Source organism: Notechis scutatus, chromosome 3 (genome assembly GCF_049901735.1).
Source record: "Notechis scutatus isolate UNSWTSFEM ecotype Mainland chromosome 3, rNotScu1.2, whole genome shotgun sequence".
Taxonomy (NCBI): domain Eukaryota; kingdom Metazoa; phylum Chordata; class Lepidosauria; order Squamata; family Elapidae; genus Notechis; species Notechis scutatus.
Window position 1 is genome coordinate 162127319 of NC_142011.1, and position 21556 is coordinate 162148874.

The 21556-nt window shown below is 35.3% G+C and overlaps 1 protein-coding gene across 1 annotated transcript in view; it reads left to right on the plus strand.

Moving 5' to 3' along the window:
* GREB1L (GREB1 like retinoic acid receptor coactivator) overlaps window positions 1-21556 on the plus strand; it is a 161396-nt gene that overhangs the window by 85329 nt on the left and 54511 nt on the right. Inside the window, exons 6-11 of the mRNA XM_087961622.1 lie at window positions 2250-2426; window positions 3944-4081; window positions 13534-13668; window positions 16308-16427; window positions 18095-18232; window positions 19507-19692. Coding sequence (XP_087817748.1) covers window positions 2250-2426; window positions 3944-4081; window positions 13534-13668; window positions 16308-16427; window positions 18095-18232; window positions 19507-19692 — 894 coding nt within the window. The remainder of the gene's footprint in view (window positions 1-2249; window positions 2427-3943; window positions 4082-13533; window positions 13669-16307; window positions 16428-18094; window positions 18233-19506; window positions 19693-21556) is intronic.

Here is a 21556-nt window from a genome sequence, read left to right on the forward strand (position 1 = left end):
ATGAATAAGCAGACAATCTGAGAACCTGTGGTTTTGCAAATACTTTCTGTGGAATATCTGAATCTCCACACTGTGTTGCACGTAAACTTTTGATAAATATTCAGTTCAATATTTATCAATGTTCGTCATTTAATTGCTTAGTAATCCAATGTTCCAATCTCTTTGTTCCTGGTATTAATGTAAAAATGGTGAATTTTTAAAACTTTTTTTAATTTGTGCAAGGAAATAAATTTTCAAATATGTGTAAAGGAAGAAGTCGTTTTCCTTTGCTTCTTTAGTAATGGATCCAATTTTTAGTTTTTGGCAGATGGTATTTCTCTCATAAGAGTGAAATATTGAGGAAGTTAAATTAATACACTTTGTGTCTTTGAGTCAGTCTTGAGTTTTGGTAACTGCCTGGACACATCCTTTGGCTTTTCTTGGCAACATTTGTGGAGTTTTAGAAGCAGATTAACTCCAATTTCATTTAAACAAGAAAAATAGTCTTTAAGCAGAATTAACTTTGAAAGTGTGAATGAAATTTTCAAAATATAAATGTGTATTCTTATTTTTGTTGTTCAAAAATTTCTGTTTCTAAATTTATGGACTGTAATTTATCCATCTTTTAAGTTCCAAATAAAGTTTTTAAATCTAGTGGTGTAAGAATATGAGGCTATAAGCAATATTATATTGATAGGGTTCTGCTGATTACTTCCTCTTCCATTTGAAAACATTTGAAAGAGATTTCTGATTCTGGAGATGGGGAAGCTACTGGTAGATAAAAGTAAGTGTGTTGACAGGTGTTCCATTTTGTTGTTGCTGTTGGATGCAACCCATAATTAAGAAGAAAAAAAAAAGGACAGTAGCATTGTTTTCCTTTGCCACTGTGACATCTAAAGCAACCAACTAACAAAGGTGTTACAGTTGAGAATGTATTTACCCTGTGTATCTTTATGCTGAACAAATTGCCTAACCTTGGATTATAATAATTAAGAAAATATATTCACGGCTGTGTAAAGTCCATTCTGAAAGTCCATTCTGAAATCAGTAGAAAATCTACAGTAGATCAAACACAATATTTATATCCCTAACTATCTAGGAGAATGCAATTCAAGATGTATTTAGGCCACCTTGCCAAACTGGTTTGACCTGCTGATCTTTCTTTTGTGTTTTAAAGAAATTACATTATTGTTCAGAATAAAGAGCTTTCAATTTTTGTTGAACTTTACATATTTATGCCTTAAAAAACTTGCAAAAAAGTCTTTGCAGTGACAGTAGGGATTATTTGTTACATCAAGAATTTCTGTAGAACTGAAAGTATATGTATCTCCTGTAGCTTTAAATCATTTATCCATATCAAAGGAAAAAGCCTTTGAAAATTCAAACAAAACAGTAGTGTTATTTACAAAATTAAGGAAATATTTATTTATGGAAAAAATATAGCTTTGGAACTAATTCACTAGTAGAAAAAGATGAACTGTTTGCTTTTCCTAACAATTATCGTTCCATGACAATGTCCACAATTTGACCTTCTTTGGTATTTTGGAACAGGAATGGAAATGTTTTTTCCTATTTAGATTTCCTAGTTACCTCTGGTAAAATCTATTGGAGCTTCCATTCAGCACTGAATAGATGATATCCCAAAATAAGTGAGGCTATTGTTCAAAATTAGAGATACAAAGTTAGAGAAGTTACTTGCCTTTGTATGGTATTTAATGAGGAGAGGGGAAAAAGGACTTTTGCATCATGACGTTCTTTTTCTCCAAAGTTTTTCTTCAAAGCTTCCTCAATGACTTTTATGGAACAAGGCAAGATGGAATAATTTAAGATTGTTAAGCTTAAATTGATGATCGCCTGGAAAAGGTTTGAAGCCTAACATTTAGACACCTAACAGTTTGAATATAACTGACAAATTCAAGCATGGACATCCATACAGGGAAGGTGATGTGTGACAAAACACTATGGGTACAAAGTAAATTCTGCCATTAATATTATGCCAGGTTGTAACAAGTACAAAAAGTGGGACTTCTGTCATGATAGCATGCTACACATTTTTAAGAACAAGTGCCTATGGTACAAACAAGGGAGGTTTGACGCTACTTGGAAAATGTAGGTTTCATTATTCTTCTTTGTTCTTTAAACTGTCAGTGTGCAGGAGAAAATATATTAATAAGCTAAATAGATTCCAAGAAGAGAACTTGAATAGAAACAAAATTATCAAATATCCAAGAAAAACTGTAAAACTATCATACTTTTGTCCAACCCTGCAGGTTTTTCTGGAAATTGTATAGGCTGTGGAGAAAGAGGATTTCGATATTTCACTGAATTTTCAAACCACATTAATCTGAAACTCACCACTCAGCCAAAGAAGCAGAAGCACTTAAAATACCTCCTAGTACGAAATGCTCAAGGTGTGCTGTCAAAGGGACCTCTTATATGTTGGAAAGGTAGGAAATATCTTCTTGGATATACTTGAGTGTGAGGAACATTAAGAGAATTGGATTTTAGAAAAGCTAAATAGTACATTGTTTTGATATGCTTTTTCTTAAAAGAGGGAATTTCCAGATGATAGGATATAGTAAAAGTAGTTTTTTAGTTTGTGAGACGTTATATATGGTTTTAAGTGTTTCTTATCAGCCACTGAAGGACCTTTTTCCACATTAAATAACAGCCTTCTTCAATCTAGGGTTATCCAAGTATCTTTAAAGGACATAGAATTCATCTTTAAAGCACATTAATTTTCTCTTGCAAAGTAGTTTACTTCATTTCTTCTTAATCTTACCCTTCCAATAAGGAACATAGGACAGCCCATAAAGAAATGAAGTTGAAAGGTAAAAGTTATGCTTATGTCAGTGAAAAAACAAAATATATTCAAATGCTTTTGGATTGCTAAACCTAAGAAAATCATGTATGCTATGGTGTGATTTTTTTCTAATTGGTGTAAGATTGCATAATTGTTCCCCCCCCTCCCAATTTCCCCCCCAAATTCAGCTATTTTTGTTGTGTAGACAATAAAAAATGTTGTGGAACAACTTGCCTGCCTCTGGTCTAGTGCAGTCTGTAACAGATCAATTCATGGTAAATCAACACTTATATAACGACTGTATGCATGTTTACTTGGAAGTAAATTGCCTTAAATTCCCTCCTAAACAGGTGGCTGTAAAAATACAGCATAAGAAATGTGTGAAAATAGTTGAGATAAAGAAGTTAACTTAAGCTAATCGAAATATCAAGTTCATCAGAAACAGCATAGGATAAAACACAGAATTCCATGTAGCAATTGATGATGAGCATATGTGGATATTTATTCCAGAAGTTGCTAAAAATTGTGTTTAACATGATAGTCTTGTCACACATTTTTCTTCAAGAAAGGACATCTTGAAAATAGCCCTATAATCCAGCCCTATGGCTGCTTAGACTGTTTTCTATGTCAGCAGCTTCTCATTGTCATGGCCTAATTGATACAGCATTACTGTAGATGTGGTTGTGGTTGGTGTAACCCCCCCCCCCCGTGTCTTGTGCAAGGTCTTATATATTAGAACAATAAGTAAGGCTTGTCTGGCGCAGTGTCCTAGAAGTGTTTCTGTAGACAATATGAGGAGTATACTGATGTTGCAGTTCTATAAAAGCCCTTTGTCCTGATGTTATCTTTTCTCCCATGGACAAGAAATGAAGACAATGGTAATCTCAGTCATATCTGATTTTAAGATCTCTCTGTATGACGCTATGCTTTCTTTGAAATTATTCTTGTATTTCCCATAACAAAGTTAGGCTCATGGCTGCTGCATGAATTTTCTAAATGTTTCTAAACTGAAAATAATCTTTAACAAATTCCAAGAACTTTGCTTTTTAATTAGCTCTTTTGATTGCACAATAACTATGTTTTGTTTTGTTTTTTTGCATACAATATCTGTCCTGCTGCATTGTCTCACTGTCAACCTGGCTGCTTAAATATGTACTATAGCTGCTTTACTTGCAGAATGTAGAAGCAGGCACTCTTCTGTTGCTAGCCATTCTGCTAATCCTAGTTCATCAGCATCTCCATCTGTGACCCCTGAGAGTGGAACAGCCAATGGATACAAGCCAGGGTTCACCCAGACAGGTAGGAGCTGAGAGTCCTAGAACTGACACTTGTGAAGAGTGATATGATGCTATCTGTAGCTGTGAAGCCCCCAATCATAAAATTTCTGGTTGCGATAATCTAGGGGGGAGTGTTATGTCTGAAATTATTATGTAATAAAAGATTTTAAGTTATAACTTATTCTGGAGTCTGTGTCAAGAAAGAACATAGTAGTTGTCAACCATCAAAGGATATACTATCTTAGTATGATGAAACTTTAGTTCAGTAAGACTTGCAAAATCTTCCTACTGAAGTACAGTAAAAACTCTTCCCTCGGGATTTTATGACAAGTTATCTCTTCCTATTGTTTATAGGTTAGTGCAAAGTTTGTGTGGATGCTCATGATTCATTAATACAGGCTCCTTGCATATTTTGGAATCCTATATGGTGACTTTAAATATATAGAGCAGATGTCTCACTTCACTTGGCCCTACAGCGTGGACATAGGACTGAAGTAAAATTTTGCAAGGGTAGAATTCCTCAAGTATTAAAGCTGCAGAACAATAACTTTAGATGGAGGATAATTCTGTATTTAGTGTGATCTGTCCTCAGACCATTAGGAAGATTCTTTCCCCCTACCCCCTACTGTTTAAATGCTCCACTATTTTCATAAAATCATGAGTAGAATTTGAATATACAGCTACTTTTAACTTGTTGTTGCTTGATTTATATATGTGTTAATTTGAATTGGAATTAAAAGTTGAAGAGATGTTACAGCCAATTAAATTAATCTTTAACTGTGATTTAGAGAATGAAAGTATTTCCAGGGGATTTTTTAAAGTGTTATCTTCCTGCCACATTCACAGAATTTTCAGTGGTTGTTTGAAATCTCTGGTGTATTTCCTCAAATTCGTTCATCATTTTCTTATCACAGAGGGAAAAACAACTATAAGGAAATTTATTTTCCTTGGTGGATTAACGAGTTAACCGTATCAAAATATCTGATCACTATGCTATTATATATGCAATATACTATTTCTGTCTGTCTTCACCATTTCTCCAGGGGGAGATAATTTCTTCCCATTTTAATTATGATTAAGTGTTTAGTTGGTATTAGTGTTAATGAGGATTAAAAATAGATTTGACCTGGATCACAATTATAAATTTAATGAAAGAACTAGATTTAAACACAATATGTGCATGTGTATAGATGAGTAGTTATCATTTTAACACTACTGTGTTTGTATAACAATATAAAGTAGCCACATTGAATTTTGAATTTTAAGTTTTTGTTCTTTAAGACCATTGTGGCAATACCCATACCTACTGACAGATTTTTGCGGTAGAAATATATCATCATCATTAAAGTAAATTAATATTAATTACCAATATTTTATCCACTCTTTAGTAATGTTAAGAAATGGAAAATACCGTATCACAAGTGTTTAGCACTGCCTATTAGGCTATATCTAAGGTTGATTGTGTTTTGAAAATATAGAAATATAGGAACTTCTTAATCAGCTTTAGAATATTTCAGCACAAATGGAAATAATGTTTAGAATGCTATTTTGTGACAGCTTTGATTTCCATATTAATAAAATGAGAAATGTCTAATAATATGTAAACTAAGTAGTTGGATTATTTCTGCCAAGTTGGTAAAATCTATCTTCCATACTCCCCTTTTCCTTATCAGCTGATCAAGGTTTTATTTACTTGGTACCTTCTATATGTGTGTTTTTTGGTCAGGGCAGAGTTGCTAAATCCTTTTTACCTCCTGCCAGAAGTGTAATCTTTCATTGAAAAAACAGTCACATTATCCTTGTCAATCCATTTAATTTTCACCAGCAAGATTGTGTGGGTGAAAAGAGGTGCTTTTTGTTTCAAAAAGTGTTATGGGAGTAACTCAGGGCAGAGATTTTTTTAAATATGTCATTGATTATTAATCCACATACTCATAGACACAAATCAATGTGGAAGCTACAAGTTAAGTAAATAGCACTGAAAGTTCTGAGTAGCATAAGAACTATAAATAAATAATACAGCAGTCTTTGGAATAGTCTTTCTCAGGGTGGTGCCCAGGAAGTATATTAGTCTGTAACCCATATTGTCCCCAAGGTGATGATGGAAATATCATTCAAACATACCAGGAAATCAACAGGTTAAAGAAGGCTAGCTGACAAAGATAGTATTACTATGTAATTCAGTCTCCTTCTCAAACTGGTTGTTCAAGTTCACTGACCACAGGAAAAATATTTTTAAATGAACTGGTTTATTATGGCATAATCTTCCAGGGATTAGAGCAGTGGAAAATATTTCAGATTTTATTTACCAGAGCAATGAGATTTACTAACTGGAATTTGGCATAACATGGCATTTAAATTTAAGGAATTTATTTTGGGTACCAGTACCAAATATAACCTGCTATCTTTCTATACAAAAATCCATTCCCAGCCATCTACTCCCACCAAGCTTTTCTATTTCAGAAATATAATTTTGAGTAGGTGGTGACAATTATATAATTATTATATAATTGTCAAAAAATATGGCAGAACGTGAAAATCCATAGTGTGTCCTTCATTAATGAGATCCAGTTAGCTGTTCTCCTTGTTGGTTTTCTCTCAAAGGAAAGACATCCCTGTAATTGCCTTTTGAGGTGGACGTGCAGATGAAATTAATCATAGTGCACCTGACCTCTTTGTGGAGGTTTTCCTGCACTGACAAGTGGATCATTTCACTATTGATTGATTTGATTATGTGCCATTAAATCAATGTATCTACATAGACAGAAATTCCCAAGATGATTTGTTCCCAACTTGGCCCTCCAGGACTCCCAACAGTGCACCCATCGTCACTGCAGTCGTGTCTTCCACCTTGCTACTGGCTTTCCCTTTTTAATCTTTCTTTCCAGCTTTCCCAACATTATGGACTTTTTAAAAGAGCCGAGTCTTTGCATAATGTATTCAAAATATGATCATTGGAGCCTAGTTATTCGTACCTCAAGTGAGTGCTTGGGATTTATTATATGATACATGTGTTTGTTTTTTGGCTGTCCATGATATTTGCAGTTCAAAAGCTGTTTCTGTTTTGCTTCTTCAGAGTTCAACTTTTGCTTCCATGGAGTTTACAGAAAAAAACTGTTCTGATCTTTGTAGGTATAGACATGTCACAACATCTGAATATTTTTTTTCCAAGGCTTTCATTGCTACCCTGCCAAGTGTGGTTGGGTATTTCTTCACTGCTGATTAATTGTCAATTCTAAGAAGAAGCTATCCACCAATTTTCACTGTCAGTTCCAAGAATGGTTTGGTCATCTGGTTGTCTTTTTATATGTAACTGTAATCTCATTTCTTGACTGTGACTTTCTGTTCTTGTATATATTTGCATCAGATGTAGAGAGCTATAGATGTGAAGGACTGATGCAGAAAGAGTTACAAAAACAAGCATTTGTTAAGCATGGGAAGCAGAAAACATTTTCCCTGGCTATACCCTAATCAGTGGGATAAAAGAAGGAAAGAAAGAAAACATAGGGAGGCTTTTGAGATTCTTTAACTATAGCCTACATCAATAAATCAATAATAAATAAATAAAATAATTCCAATCAAAGTTGTGAAGTCTATTTTCTAACCTGCTTTGAAGAGATAACATGAGAACAATAAAGTATTCTGGGATTTTCCGAAGAACGTTCCACAACTTGACATGGTTGATACAATTTAAAGACCTTTTTATCAAGAAAACATATATTGACCTTGGCATTGTTTGGCATTCTCAATTGTTCATAAGTAATAATGTATCTTGCTTTGAAGCCAGTGTGAACATCTGATGTATCCCATTTCAGGTTGGGCTCTGAATTGCATTGGATGATTCTAATATTATTTTGCTAGTATGTGGAATTAATACAGCATATTATGTGATAATTTGCATGATCTGGTAAGTGTCAGCTCTTTGGTATTGATATGTAGCCTCACCTCTTCTAATTTGTTGGCCACTGGGTCATTTTCCAGATTTGCTGGCATAGTTTGGTTAGAACTCTGCTCCTTCTCCCCCCTGTAGAGATTCCATCAGAGTAGCTTTTGACTTGACAGTGATCAGGGTGCTGATCTAATCTACCTTTCTAAGCTATCTTAGATAACTTCATACAATACAGCATTTTAATGTACTTTTCCATTTTTCTTTGACTCAGTTATTAGTAAAATACAAATATTTTAATATCTCTTCTAGTAGCTTTCTGAAATTCTTAAGTTTCTCCTTAGGACTTTTCTCCTTGTTGGCTTTGGACTCTCCTTTTTTCTTAATAATTTCCACTACTGTTCTGCATCCAGTCTACTTTCTTTTATTTCTTAGTCTTTGTCAATATTCACATTCTTCCTTAAAACCTATTTGATTTCATTCCATAATTACAGAGGTTCCCTCTCAATAAGTTCTGAACTTCAAAGAGATTCCTACCTACCTGAATATGGTAGGTGTATGTTGGATAGATTTATTCTATTTTAGCTTGACTTGGAATTTGTACATGAGGGAATTGTGATGTGTTCCACAGACAAACCCTGGCCATATCTTTGCTTCTGTATCTGAGTCTTCCACTACCTTATACAGTTAATTTAATTTCCATGAGTCCCTTTTTAATGATATCCATTTATGTGGGCATTATTTTTAATATACAGCCACTAAATATCTTATTTATATGCATTCAATTATTTAAATATCTTGTTTAATATAATTATGAAGTGCAGAACTCAGTTTGTTGGGAAGAGGAAAGAACTGGAGAAGACTGGCTAAAGGTAAAATAACATTTTCTTTGAGTCAAGCTCAACTCCTAGTAACAACCATGTAGTTTTCTTAGCAACAACAAGCTCCTTTTGCCTCATTTCAGTATTTTGATTTTTACTTCCCAATCCAGGATTTTTCTAGTAGCTTCCAATTCAGTAATTAAAAATTATTGATTAATTAGGTGCTGCTAAAAAGCTGAATGGCAAGCTATTTCAGCAAATTAATTTTAATCATATCCCTAAGAAAGATAAGGGTGGGTGGCAGTATAGATCCTTTCCTTTCCCATTCACATTTGAGGAGAAAATGGAATATATATTTTGTCCTGCAAGAAAAAGAAAATTGCAGTTGTAGATCCATGTACTACACAATTGTTGAAGGTACCAGAGTCCTCTTTCATCTGAGTTTGGCCACTCTATTCTTTCCTCCATACATATGCCCTTGGCTTAGGTCATCTTCTGAGAGCTTAATATTAATATGTAGATTAGCTTTCCATTATTGCTGTTGTAATTTTCAAACACCCTACTAAATATTTACCTTGTTAAAAAGTAGTCTCTTAATATTACATATTTTTAGTGGGGAAATGTAAGATAAGGAGGGGCAAAGGTGTAGAAATGATGTAAATATTGTAGATTAATATAGAATTACTGTTATGAGTCTTTAAAAGCCGAATAAGACTCTGACCTCAAGGGCTGTTTCCTTGTAAGCTATATTTGCCACCAATCTTCAAAAGATAACATTATACATGTCTTCTCTTCCTCTTGTTTGTTTTTAACTTTTTGTAATAAACATCTTCAATGTATATTGCACTTTTTCTTTAAGAAAGAGGAGGGAGGGAGGGAGGGGAGAGAAAAAAAAGAGAGAGAGAGAGAGAGAGATCTGGGTTATGCCTTATTTTATGCTCAGAAAACAATCACAGGGCTGGTTGTGACTGATACAAATTCCCTAAGGAGCTCTCTAATCATGTATGAAATTGAACTAAGATCTCCATGGTCACAGCACTCCATGTGGAAGTGTCTCTCATACATGTGGAAGATTGGGTAAGGGTATTATTTTATTTTAATAATAAAATAAAAAAATAAAAATGTGGAAGATTGGGTAAGGTGGTGTAACTCTTTGTCAAACTACAATTCGTTCTCGATCTTTGCTGGTTAAACATAGTCAGCTAACCTGCCATTAAATCCTGACAGGCACTCAGGCAAATCATTTTGGAAAATAGGGATGGGAGAAGATTTGTCTCTGGAGTCCTTGGTTATATTTCCATGTACTGCTAAAACTTAATCAAATTACAGCTGTTGGTCCTTTGAAAAATGAGAATTTTCATGGCCATTCTTTAATTGCCCAATTTCCCTCTTCTACCTTTCTTGGCCTCCCCTCATTCCTGAAAGCTGTGTATTGTTTCCAGGGTCTGTGATCTTGGCTCAGCTTTTAGGAAATGTCCCTTTTTTCTGTCCCCCCTTCACCCAACTATTTTCAGTGGGATTGGTGTAGTTTCAGACTAGCCTGTTTGCTTTTCTCAGATTAATTTATCCAGTGAAAACCAGTTTACATTGTTTCCAGGGAAAAGTTCACTGTTAGGTCACAATTTCAAACAAGTTGGGGATATCAATAGCATTGAGAAGAAGATTGAGCCCATGTTAAAATGTAACTTGGGGACAAAAGAGATCATTTGTGTAAATTCTTATGAGCAGGAGCTACATTTCAAGTATATTGGAGCTGGTTATTTCTAAAGTTGGTTAATCTGTCAGCAATATTCTGTGCCGCGTAAAGCTGACTTCTGCAACTTAGAAGAATCTGCACACTTTGCATAATGTATAAATTGAATGATCACATATAATTGATTCTACTTTTGTCAGGACTATCTTGTACCTTCAAGATATACTGAACCACAGCTTTCATTATCATGAATCAGCAAGGCTAGAACCCATGCAGACTGGGAATTATGCATAACATTTTGAGTTCCTCTGATTGGGGAACAGTATAGTTTATATTGTGATAGTATTATATAATTATAAACAATATAATTGATGCATGTGAAGAAGGAGAGTGCAAAAGTTGGCTTGAAACTCAACATTAAAAAAATTAAGATCATGGCATCCGGCCCTCTCAATTCCTGGCAAATAGATGGGGAAGAAATGGATATAGTGACAGATTTTATTTTCCTGGGCTCCAAGATCACCACAGATGGGGACTGCAGCCAAGAAATTTCAAGACATTTGTTCCTGGGGAGGAAAGTGATGGCAAATCTAGACAACATACTAAAAAAGGCAGAGATATCAAAAGTGACAACAAAAGTGCGTATAGTCAAGGCTATAGTTTCCCCAGTTGTATGGCTGTGAAACTTGGACCATAAGAAAGGCTGAGTGCCAAAGAATTGAGGCCTTGAAGTATGGTGCTGGAGAAGACTCCTGCGAGTCCTTTGGACTACAAGGCGATCAAACCGGTTCATTGACTCCTCAGTCCTAGAGGAGATTAATTATAAATGCTCTTTAGAAGGCCAGATCCTGAAGATGAAACTCAAATACTCTGGCCACCTAATGAGAAGAAAGGACTCACTGAAGAAGAGCCGAATGCTGGGAAAGATTGGGAGCAATAGAAGAACAGGACGACAGAGAATGAGGTGGCTGAATGGAATCAATGAAACAGTAGGCATGAGCTTAAATGGATTCCAGGGGATGGTAGAGGACTGGAAGGCCTGGAGGAACGTTGTTCATGAGGTTGCAATGGGTCAGACCCGACTTTGCAACTAACAACAACAACAAATATTTTAGTTTAATCATACTTTAAGTAATAGAGAATTCTAGGCAGGAATAACAAGGGAGGAATTTACAGCGCCTTAACTTTAAGAGTCATTCATTAAGCATTATGATAATGGCATCACTTAGAAATGCTTATTTCAGGAAAACAAGAAGAAAGAGACACTAAACAGTGCAAAGACCTGGAAGAACAAAGGAGACAGCCAGTGGTGGTATTCGACCGGTTCTGCCCGGTTCTGGAGATCTGGTAGTGGCGATGAGCAGTGGAGACCGAACCTGTTCTCTTCGCTGCTCTGTGGTTGGCCCACCCACCCGCCCGGGCTCCCATACTCACTTTTATGGCCAGAATTCAAAGCGCAGCTGCTTTGCACGGTGCAGAATAGTGCCACGCGGCAGCTGCTGCAGCAACCACCATCGTGCAGGCTTGCAGGAGACAAGTTAGAACGCCTCTGCACCTGCGCAAAGTGCGTGTTTGGCACACACATGCACGCAAAGTGTGTGCATGCGCGCAAAGTGCGGCCACCAAGCCACACCCACCAAACTGGTGGCAACTTTATTTGAATATCACCACTAGAGACAGCACAAATATAAATATATGTATTGGGCAATATGAAAATATTTAGAACAGAGACCAACCCATTTAGTCAGGCACTTTGAATAGACCTACAATTGTGCTGCATTTCTAAGGTGTCCCAATTGCTTTCAAAGTTCTGTACAGTTTTGATGCTGATTTTCCTACCTCCAGTTTCAAGTCTGAAAGGAAGGCCTAGTTTGTCATATTTTCCCTGGGAGCAGAGTGGTAGAGTTCTCCAACTCACAGGTGCAGTTGAAAGATCCTGAGCTTGATTATCTTAAGACAGTTGAAAGGAGAAGCAGCAATCATTAAACTCATTATACATTGTAGTCATTACACAGTCATTAGTATGATAGATAGAGATACAGAACATCTTTCTTCCTTGGATGAAGAAGAAGAAATCTGCCCTTTTATTTTAGAGGCATTAGGGACTCAGTAGTTTTGCTGGTGAAATGAAGGCTTGAGCTAAGCTCCTGGTCCTGTTAACACCAGTTCAGTCTATGCATTATCATACAAATTCTCTTTATCTACTGTTTTTCTTTTTCACTTGCTAGGACTCACTGTGCTGTACAGTACAATTAGAGATAGCTCTAATGGTATTATTTGTCCTTCTCTCTATTGTTTTGGCTCTAGTTAAGCAGACTTTGGAAATTTTACATAAACCAAATGGTTCAAAAGGAAAGAAAGCTAAGATAAATGTCCTGTTATAACCTTATATTGTAGTGTGACCATGTTTGGTACAGTGAAAAAAATACATTTGGCTTCAATATTTCATATTTGTTTCTGTTAGATGATTGGAATATGCAATAGTGAAGAATAAAATACATATTGTTTGGAATATCAATTTATTCCTTCTTTGTATATGTATTAATAGGATATTACATCTACCGGATGGATCTAGGAGTTCAGATTGCAGTTCTGAACTTAGTTGCTGTGTAGTAAGTCTCACTGAAAAAAATGGGACTTTTTTTAGTGTATCAATATATGATTAAGCCATTTATCTCCTAAATTGTGGAATTGTGTGAAAAAACATGCAGGCATCTCTCGTAAAAATAATGGTAATAATCACGGGTCAATTGTTCAAAGATTCAGTATACTCTTTTGATTAATATTAAGATGAACAGGACAGGACAGGACAGGACAGGATAGGATAGGATAGGATAGATAGGATAGAATAGAATGTCAGCTCTCAAAACGATACATTACTCGGAACCATGACACAGAATAGAAGTCTTTATTAACCAAGTGTGATTGGACACACAAGGAATTTGTCTCTAGTGTATAAGCTCTCAGTGTACATATAAACAAGGTGACACCTATAATGGGACAAGTACATTATAAATGATAAATATGAAGATTTAGATTTTTTTTTTTAATAGTTAAAATTATCTCTTTGACAGAGTCCTCGGTATTCAGTGAAGCACAGTCTTCCTCTGCTGTTAATTTAAGTGGAATTCAAGATTTGACTCGGAATAAGAACATAGTGAGACCACTTGCTCTGCCTGGGCAACTTGTAGGAAACACATTTGCAACAGGTAATATATTTTCACTCAAACATTCATTGCAATCTAGGACTACTTAGACTCTAGTATGTAAAAGTAATATATAAATTATCACAAAATGTAAATTAATTTGCTATAGAATTATCCTTGTGGAACAAAACAGTTGATAAATACCTCATATTTCACATGTCTTCCTGTTGATGTCCTTCAGATATGTTTAACTCTTACTATTCTCAGCTAGATCAATCAATATAATGATATATAACTTTAAAATGATGTTGCGGTCAAATCAAGTCTCTGTGATACTTATTACCAACACTAGGATTACCAGATTTAGGTTGCAACAATCTAGTTAACAATTAAATGACAGCAGATAATTAAAATTTTCTGTATTTCATTTGCTGCCATCTAGTGATTGCCATTTTTTTTTTGCAGCTCAAATTTGATGGCTTCGAACAATACACTGTCCTTTTGGAATGTTATTTTTTACTAAGTTCATGTACTTGTTCCATATATAATTTGTATTTTATCTATACAACGTAACCAATTTAAATAGATTTTTCCCTACCTCTGTTCTTCCTCCTCCCTTTCTTCCCCATTTTATCCTTGCTCTAAAGGTAAGCTGGTAGGGTTAAGAGTTTGTAATTAATCAAAATCAACCTGTGAGCTTCAGTGCAGGACTTGATTGTTCCCACTTTTAGGTCTTAATCATTAGCCCCATCATTTTACTGTTATCTTTAACAGATTACTATTGTGCACTTTCATTTATTTATTAAATAATAAACCCACTAAAATAAAAGTTTGAAACACTGTCATCTGTAAAATGCATGGTTTCTGTATTAGAAATCCAATTGGCAGTTAAAGTTGCCAGAACTATCCCCCAGCATCTCATTATTTAATATATTTTTTTGTAAAGTAAGCCATCAGTTTTAGAAAGATTATGCCCATAAATTTATATTCTACTGGTTTAACTTTTTTAGACTTATTGCCATTGGTTTCTCTAGACTACGTCATTTTGCACCATGCCATTATTTATTAATTTTTATAGTTGCAATATCACAATATAATACATGAGGTTCTAATTCAGGACACTTGATCAATTCTAGCTTGAAACATTTTGAAATAATATTAATTCCCAAGGGTCTACCTGAAGCCAGTTAGGGGAGTTAAGATGATTAAATATCTTTTTACTTGTGCTATTAGTAATTTAATTTTAGTATGTTCTGTCTTTCAAACTAACAAACTTTTTAATTAGAATAAAATAGATTCAATATAGATTTTTAAGAAATAGAAAAATATTCCAGAAACTAAAGTTTGTCAAGACTACTCAGTAACATTGAAAAAAGAAATGTCCGTATTGAAAAAAATACTTAATTTTTATTATGAAAGACTAAAGAAGCAAAATAGTCTTTCAAAATAAGACATGTACGGTAAATTTACTATTCCACAATTTAAAATGCGTTTTTTTTAAATTTCAGTTAGCTTCCATGTGACTAGGATTCAGGCCAACATTCTTTGTTTTACTTTTCATAAATTATAGCTAAATAAAAGGCTCGTCTTTAGTTTTTTTAACAAAGAAGACAAGTGATTCTGAACATATATAAGTATTCTATTTTGTTTTTATTTTTGAAAAAGTGTATAGATTGTAGCCTTTAGAATAGTTTTTTTAAAATGCTGTCCAACTGTTATTTTTAATAAGACAAAAGGTGAAAATGAATTCCTTGGAATAATTGTAGTAATTGTCAACTTTAGCATGCTATCCAAATATCAAATAATGCTCTTGTTTATCGTTGCTTTGCATAATATTTAGAGATATTGTACATAACCTTTGTTGTAGGAAAGTCCAAAAAAGTTGGGTGGCATCATAGCTGCCAAATTGTATTGTTTTACCCACCCTGAATCTCTTGCTTTGTTATCTTCATACAGGGTTCTACTGGTCCACAGTGCAATTGTTTTACAATTGTCTAAAAGTATTTGTAGGGTTTTTGTGTTCAGTTTTCCTTTCTCTCCAAACCACTGATGTTACCAGAAGAAACAACATTGCAGGAAGGACAAATGTCACGAGTTCCACAGTTTCATGACCTGTGTTTCACTCAGTGTCTCCTAGCCCTAATATAGTGCAGAGAAAAGTAAAAATAACTTTTTGACCTTGTTATTGCCTACTTTACTATCATAACTTCAGCAGTTATAAAGTTTCTGAAAATCAGAGTTGTCAATAAAAAATACAGAGGTGTCAAACTCAATTTCATTGAGGGCTGCATCAGGATTGTGTTTGACCTCAGGCGGCCAGGAAGTGTATCCAGGTGGGTGTGGCCAGCTTGATGTCACTCATGTCTGGGGCACTGTGGTGGCTTGGATGGCCCTCCCCCAGGCTCCATTTTTGACTGGGATAACCTCCTGCAGCCCTCTGCCAGCGAAAACAGGTACGATCCCCCTAATCCTGAACTATGTTTTCACTGGCATAAGCAACGCGGGTTGGTCCTTCGTTGTTTCCAGGGCGGCCCTGTGGGCCAGATCTAAGTACCCCGTGGCCAAATCCAGCCCGCGGGCCTTGATTTTGACACCCCTGCTTTATTACATGGGAATAGAGAGTAAAGCATTTTGAAGGTAAATATTATTGTTTATTATTATTATTGTTATTTATGTTTTCTGTGTGTGTTAATTCTTCTTAGCTACCCTGACAAGTTCTGGCCCACCGAAGAAACGACACCGAGGATGGTCTCCTGGATCCCCAGTCCCTCCTCCTGGTGTAATTGTGCCTGTTCCTGCCATCCGGCCTCTTCCGAGAGCAGGCAAGATTCTGATATATGTGTGTGTTCAACCAGTGAGCTGGTGATATGCACCCACCTTAATTAATTAATTAATTAATTAATTAATTAATTAATTAATTTGTTGCCTTTCCTACAGCAGTTCAGATTAGAGAGAAAGAATGTCCATCTCCAGATTAGGCCCTACCAGAGTCTCCCAATAATTTCATGACCAAATGGTGGATATGAATCCAAATCTCCCAACTGATGTCTATATAAGTTGTACTTAATTTAATCTCAGCAGATACATGCGTATTGAAGGAGATAAACTAACTTCATTCCAATATGGATCTGTATATCATGACAGAAACTTTTATTCTTATGGGTCATAAATTAAATTGATAAATGCTTTTTAATGCTGTCTCCAGGTAGTCACATCAGCAGTCTTTCTTCCACATGCCTTTTTCACTCTATACAACAACTTTATCCAATTTTGTGTGGTCAAAATGGGTTGGATGTCATTTGCCTTCATTCTCAGTATAGTGAGTTATAGTCCAGCACATTTGGAGAAAAGATATGTAGAGGTAATAGGAAATGGCCTTGAAGGATAGAAAGAAGAGCTGCTATCAAGGGAACAATTACAGGGCTGGGTATCATCCACATACTGGTGGTACCCCATGCAAAAGATCAAAATGAGCTTCTCAAGAGATCTGATATTGATGTTAAACCACACAGGGTGGGAAAAGCATAGAATAGATCATTGACCTAGTTATTAAACAGACTTCCCCATCTTATGGTAGCATCCTGAGAGGAAGGATCACAGTAAAGCACTGGTAACAAAGCCTGATTTTGCCAGAAGGACACTGCAGGCACTAGTATAAAACTACTAGTAAACTCCAGGAATGGTAGCAGGGTTGTATTTCCCCCACCTTGCCTTGGCCTGGATCATCCATCAAAGTGTTTGCTAGCTGAAATGGGATTTCTTTGAAATAAAATGTTAATGGATAACAGTATTCCATATTAGAGATTTTTTTTAAATGCAGATTTTTCTCCTGGTGAATTGCAAACTATGTATTAAAGCAAAAAAGATGCCTGTGGCTTTAAAAAGATGTGTTTTTTCCTCTGTGCTTAATTATTGCAAATCATTAATTCAGCTTTGCAATGACAGGATTTATACCTAGTGCTTGAAGTAACAACTTTATCTTTTAAAATCCTCTATGGCTCCTTTGTGTCTAAACTCTAAAGTTTTGATTTGATAGATTGTGATTAGGATATGATGAAACAACATTCAATTAGTCTGTGAGAATGTTTCACTATTAATTTGCATGTGATCATTTATAAGTTAGTATTGAATCTGATTCTTTGTATAGGTAACATGTCAATGGAATTTTTGTAAGCAGCTCTGTTGGCTTTGAGGAAATTGTGCATGAATCCTTTCCTCTCTAATTCACCTCCATCAACTATAAAACCTAGATATTTTTTTTAAAGGTAACGTCTTTTGGAAGGGTGAGCTAGGGAAAGAGAGGGTGCCTTCATGGTTTGAAATAATTCACTGCAATTTCAAAAAGAAATGCAGTGTAGTTTAAATTTTATTGTGTTTAATGATTTCTAGAACAAGAATGGGTTGTTTTTTACTGTTAACTTGTTCATAAGGCCAAATCACAGCATGAGCCCTTTTATAATAGATCCATCCCCTTTCTGTATTTTTATAGAGCCTCTTTTATCTGTCCCAGTTCCGCAATCAATGTTAACTGGAATTTTACAGCCTCAACCCATCCCTGCAGGGGAGACTGTAATAGTTCCTGAAAATCTGCTGATTAACTCTGGAATCAGACCAGTGATTCTAATAGGTAAGCTCTCTGTCTCTCTCATCTACATGTTTTTTTGGTTACTGTTGTTTATATTTGGATTAAAATTCTGAAACCTAAATATTGTATCCATTCTATGAAAGCTTAAATATCTTGGTAGAACTACATTTCCTTGGAGAAAAAAAATCGCTTTATGGTCCCGAAGGAATGAAAATTAACTGTGTAATGTACCTGTACTTATATTACATATATTCCACACTACATTTAAGTGTGGCTTGTCATTGGTGCTCTGCTTCCAGTTCCATCCTCTCCCTTCCAAGAAATAGTAATCTCAAATCAATTTCACACCTATTGAAGTAGAGTATACATTTTAGAGCTAGATTTTAACATTTGTATGTAAAAGAATAAAATAACAGAATGCTATTTCAGTTTCTGAACTTGAAATATTGGCCCATGTCAAGTTACTGACACAGAAGGGGTCACTATACCTAGAAAAAAAAGTATCACATTTAAAATATATACTGTATATTGTTCATATATAAAATCTGCAACTATGTCAGAAAAAATCTACAGACAGTATGAAATCTTGTATTGACTATTACTTAAATAATAGTCAAACATAGCATTTAAACAATTCCCTCTATTACCTTTTAAATTTGGATTTGTGGTAATGAACTAAAATTGAGATTTAGGAGGGATGTTAGTACTACTGTTAGTAGAGAAAGATATCTATATGTTACAACTATTCATCTTCATTTTTGTTAGACCTTAAAATGCATAGATGTCTTTGTCATCTATGTTTATACAAGTAGTCCTTTCTTAATAATTACTTGTTCAACAACAGTTTGAAGTTATGAAGGCATTCAACAAGAAGATTTACTACCAATCCTCATAGTTGTTTAATCATTGCAATCACATGATTAAAATTTGAGCACTGGTAACCAGCCCACAGTTATGACAGTCAGTGTGATACCATTGCTGGCTTTCAACAAGCAAAGAAGGTTGCAAATGGTAATCATGTGACATATTGTTTAACAATGACAACTGGAACTGCAACAATTTCCATCAAAGTTGCTATGGTCACATGATATTGCACTTTATGATTATGTTGCTTAGCAATGGAGTTGCTCTGAATTACCATTGTTAAGTAATGGTCTGTAATGGTCTTAACATCCCACCTAAACAAGTTTTTTTCTCATATTTTTGTGGGAAAGTGTATTTTGATCCTTGCTTAGCAATAATTTTTATGTTATAACATTTTAAAAATTGGAGCACAATTCTGCAGTAATTTGAACTTGTCTTTTTGTTTTTTAAAGGTTATGGCACTTTACCTTATTTTTATGGGAATGTTGGAGATATTGTAGTAAGTCCATTACTCGTGAATTCCTACAAGATTCCTCAGCTGGAAAACAAAGATTTGGATCTTTTTGGTTTAACTGGGAATCAGTTACTAAGTGTGGAGAACATGATTATTTTAACAATACAGTATCTTGTGTGGCTAGGTAAGACATTAAAAAGTATATTGCTTTTTTTGATACATAAATACTATCTCCTACAAATCAGCAGATAATAAACTTTAATTTTGGTAATAAGAGATTAATCTTCTGCGTTCAATTTTTGTGAGACTACATGTCACAAAAATTATGACAGAAGTTACTCTGCCCTCATTCTAGGAATATTATCACCTGTTTCATTTTTTCCATTTTCAAAATTCTGATTTACTTTGGGGCAACTTTAAATTATAACAATCTGCTTTCATTGAGAAACACTTCTCTGCATGAACTGTTAATGGATAAATTCTACCCTGTAAATGTAAGCAAGTAGGGCTAGGGCAGTCTCTCACAAGGTATATTTGCTTAAAATTCCCATTAGTAAAATAGAAAGGACTTAATCAAATAAATATGTTTCAGGACAATTTCTATCTTTTTCAAATTTTGCAACTTCATTATAGTAAGAACCCAATATGGATTGCTTGCTAGTTACAAATTAGTCTGACTCATCATTGGAATGGCACCAGTGTTCCTTGATGAGTAGATTCCCTCCCAAATATGGCTAATCTGTATTTGTAAAAGCATTAATGGTTGATGTTAGATACTTGAAATGCCCTTGAACTGTATTGTGAAATCTGCAGCAGACAGCAATGCACATGACCGCATGCACACAAATTATCTTCTTTTTAAGCACATTTTACGCAGAAACATACGTGGGTGCTTTTTTAGCCAAGAATTTTCATAAATATTTTACAAGAGTTTCTCTCCTGGGAAAATGGAATAATAATAATTTATGAAGTTCTTGTTTTGAAGAGAAATACAGTATTTCAAATAATTGTGATCTGAATAGTTAAAGTGTACAATTAAAAATTAGAAAATAAAAAACCACTTCTCAACAACTGTCATTATTTATAGCAAATACAATATTATTTTATGCTTTGTATATCTATCTTCTTTCTTGTAAAATTGCACAAATCAACCACCATCCAGTTTTCAGAAAGTATTCTTTATCTATTTTCTCAGTATTTTACTGGGTACCCCAGGAGTTTTTTTTTCAGGAATCCTGTATTTGGGAAAGGGTGTAAAATCAAAGAAACACTGTTGAAAATTGGGATGGATTGGAAAATATATAAGACTTGGTTCTAACCCTAACTGAAAAACTCAGTAGATGTAGAAAATATTGAAATCTAACAGTATGTTAATCACACTGGTGGGAAGACAATTTTCCCTTGAGCTTTATACAGTACTGTATCATCTGCATTTATCTACCGTATTTGCCAGCGTATAAGACGACTGGGCGTATAAGACGAGCCCCCAACATTTCCACTCAAAATATAGTTTTTGTTATATACTCGCAGTATAAGACGACCCCCCACTTGGAGGCATGCTTTTCAAGGCAAAAAGTCGTCTCATACGCCGGCAAATACGGTAAGTTGTAACACTTGGGGTATTCTGGATATAATTCTTGATTGACACCCCCAACCCCTTTCCCCCAAACTTACAAAGCCACCAAAATGCTTTAGAGAGGCAGCTTCGCCTTTCTCAGGCTGGCACTCAATTCCTCTCCCTTTCTTTGTGACAGCCCCCGCGTGCGTGCCATCAGGACTCCAAGGGTGGGGGATGGACAGCTGCCAACTCTCTCTCTCTCTCTCTCTCTCTGTGTGTGTGTGTGTGTGTGTGGTGTGGAGGGTAATTCCGGCTATATCTGGGCTCCGCTCGGTTTTAAAGTCGCTTGGCCGGTTCCCAAGTCGCAAGCGCGCGCTGGCCGGGAGACGCGGCGCCGGGTGGAAGCTCGGTGCAGGGGAGGCAGATCTTTCTCTCTTAAGCGGGGAGGGGAGGAGGGACAAGAGGAGGGACGGGACGGGACAGGGGGCGG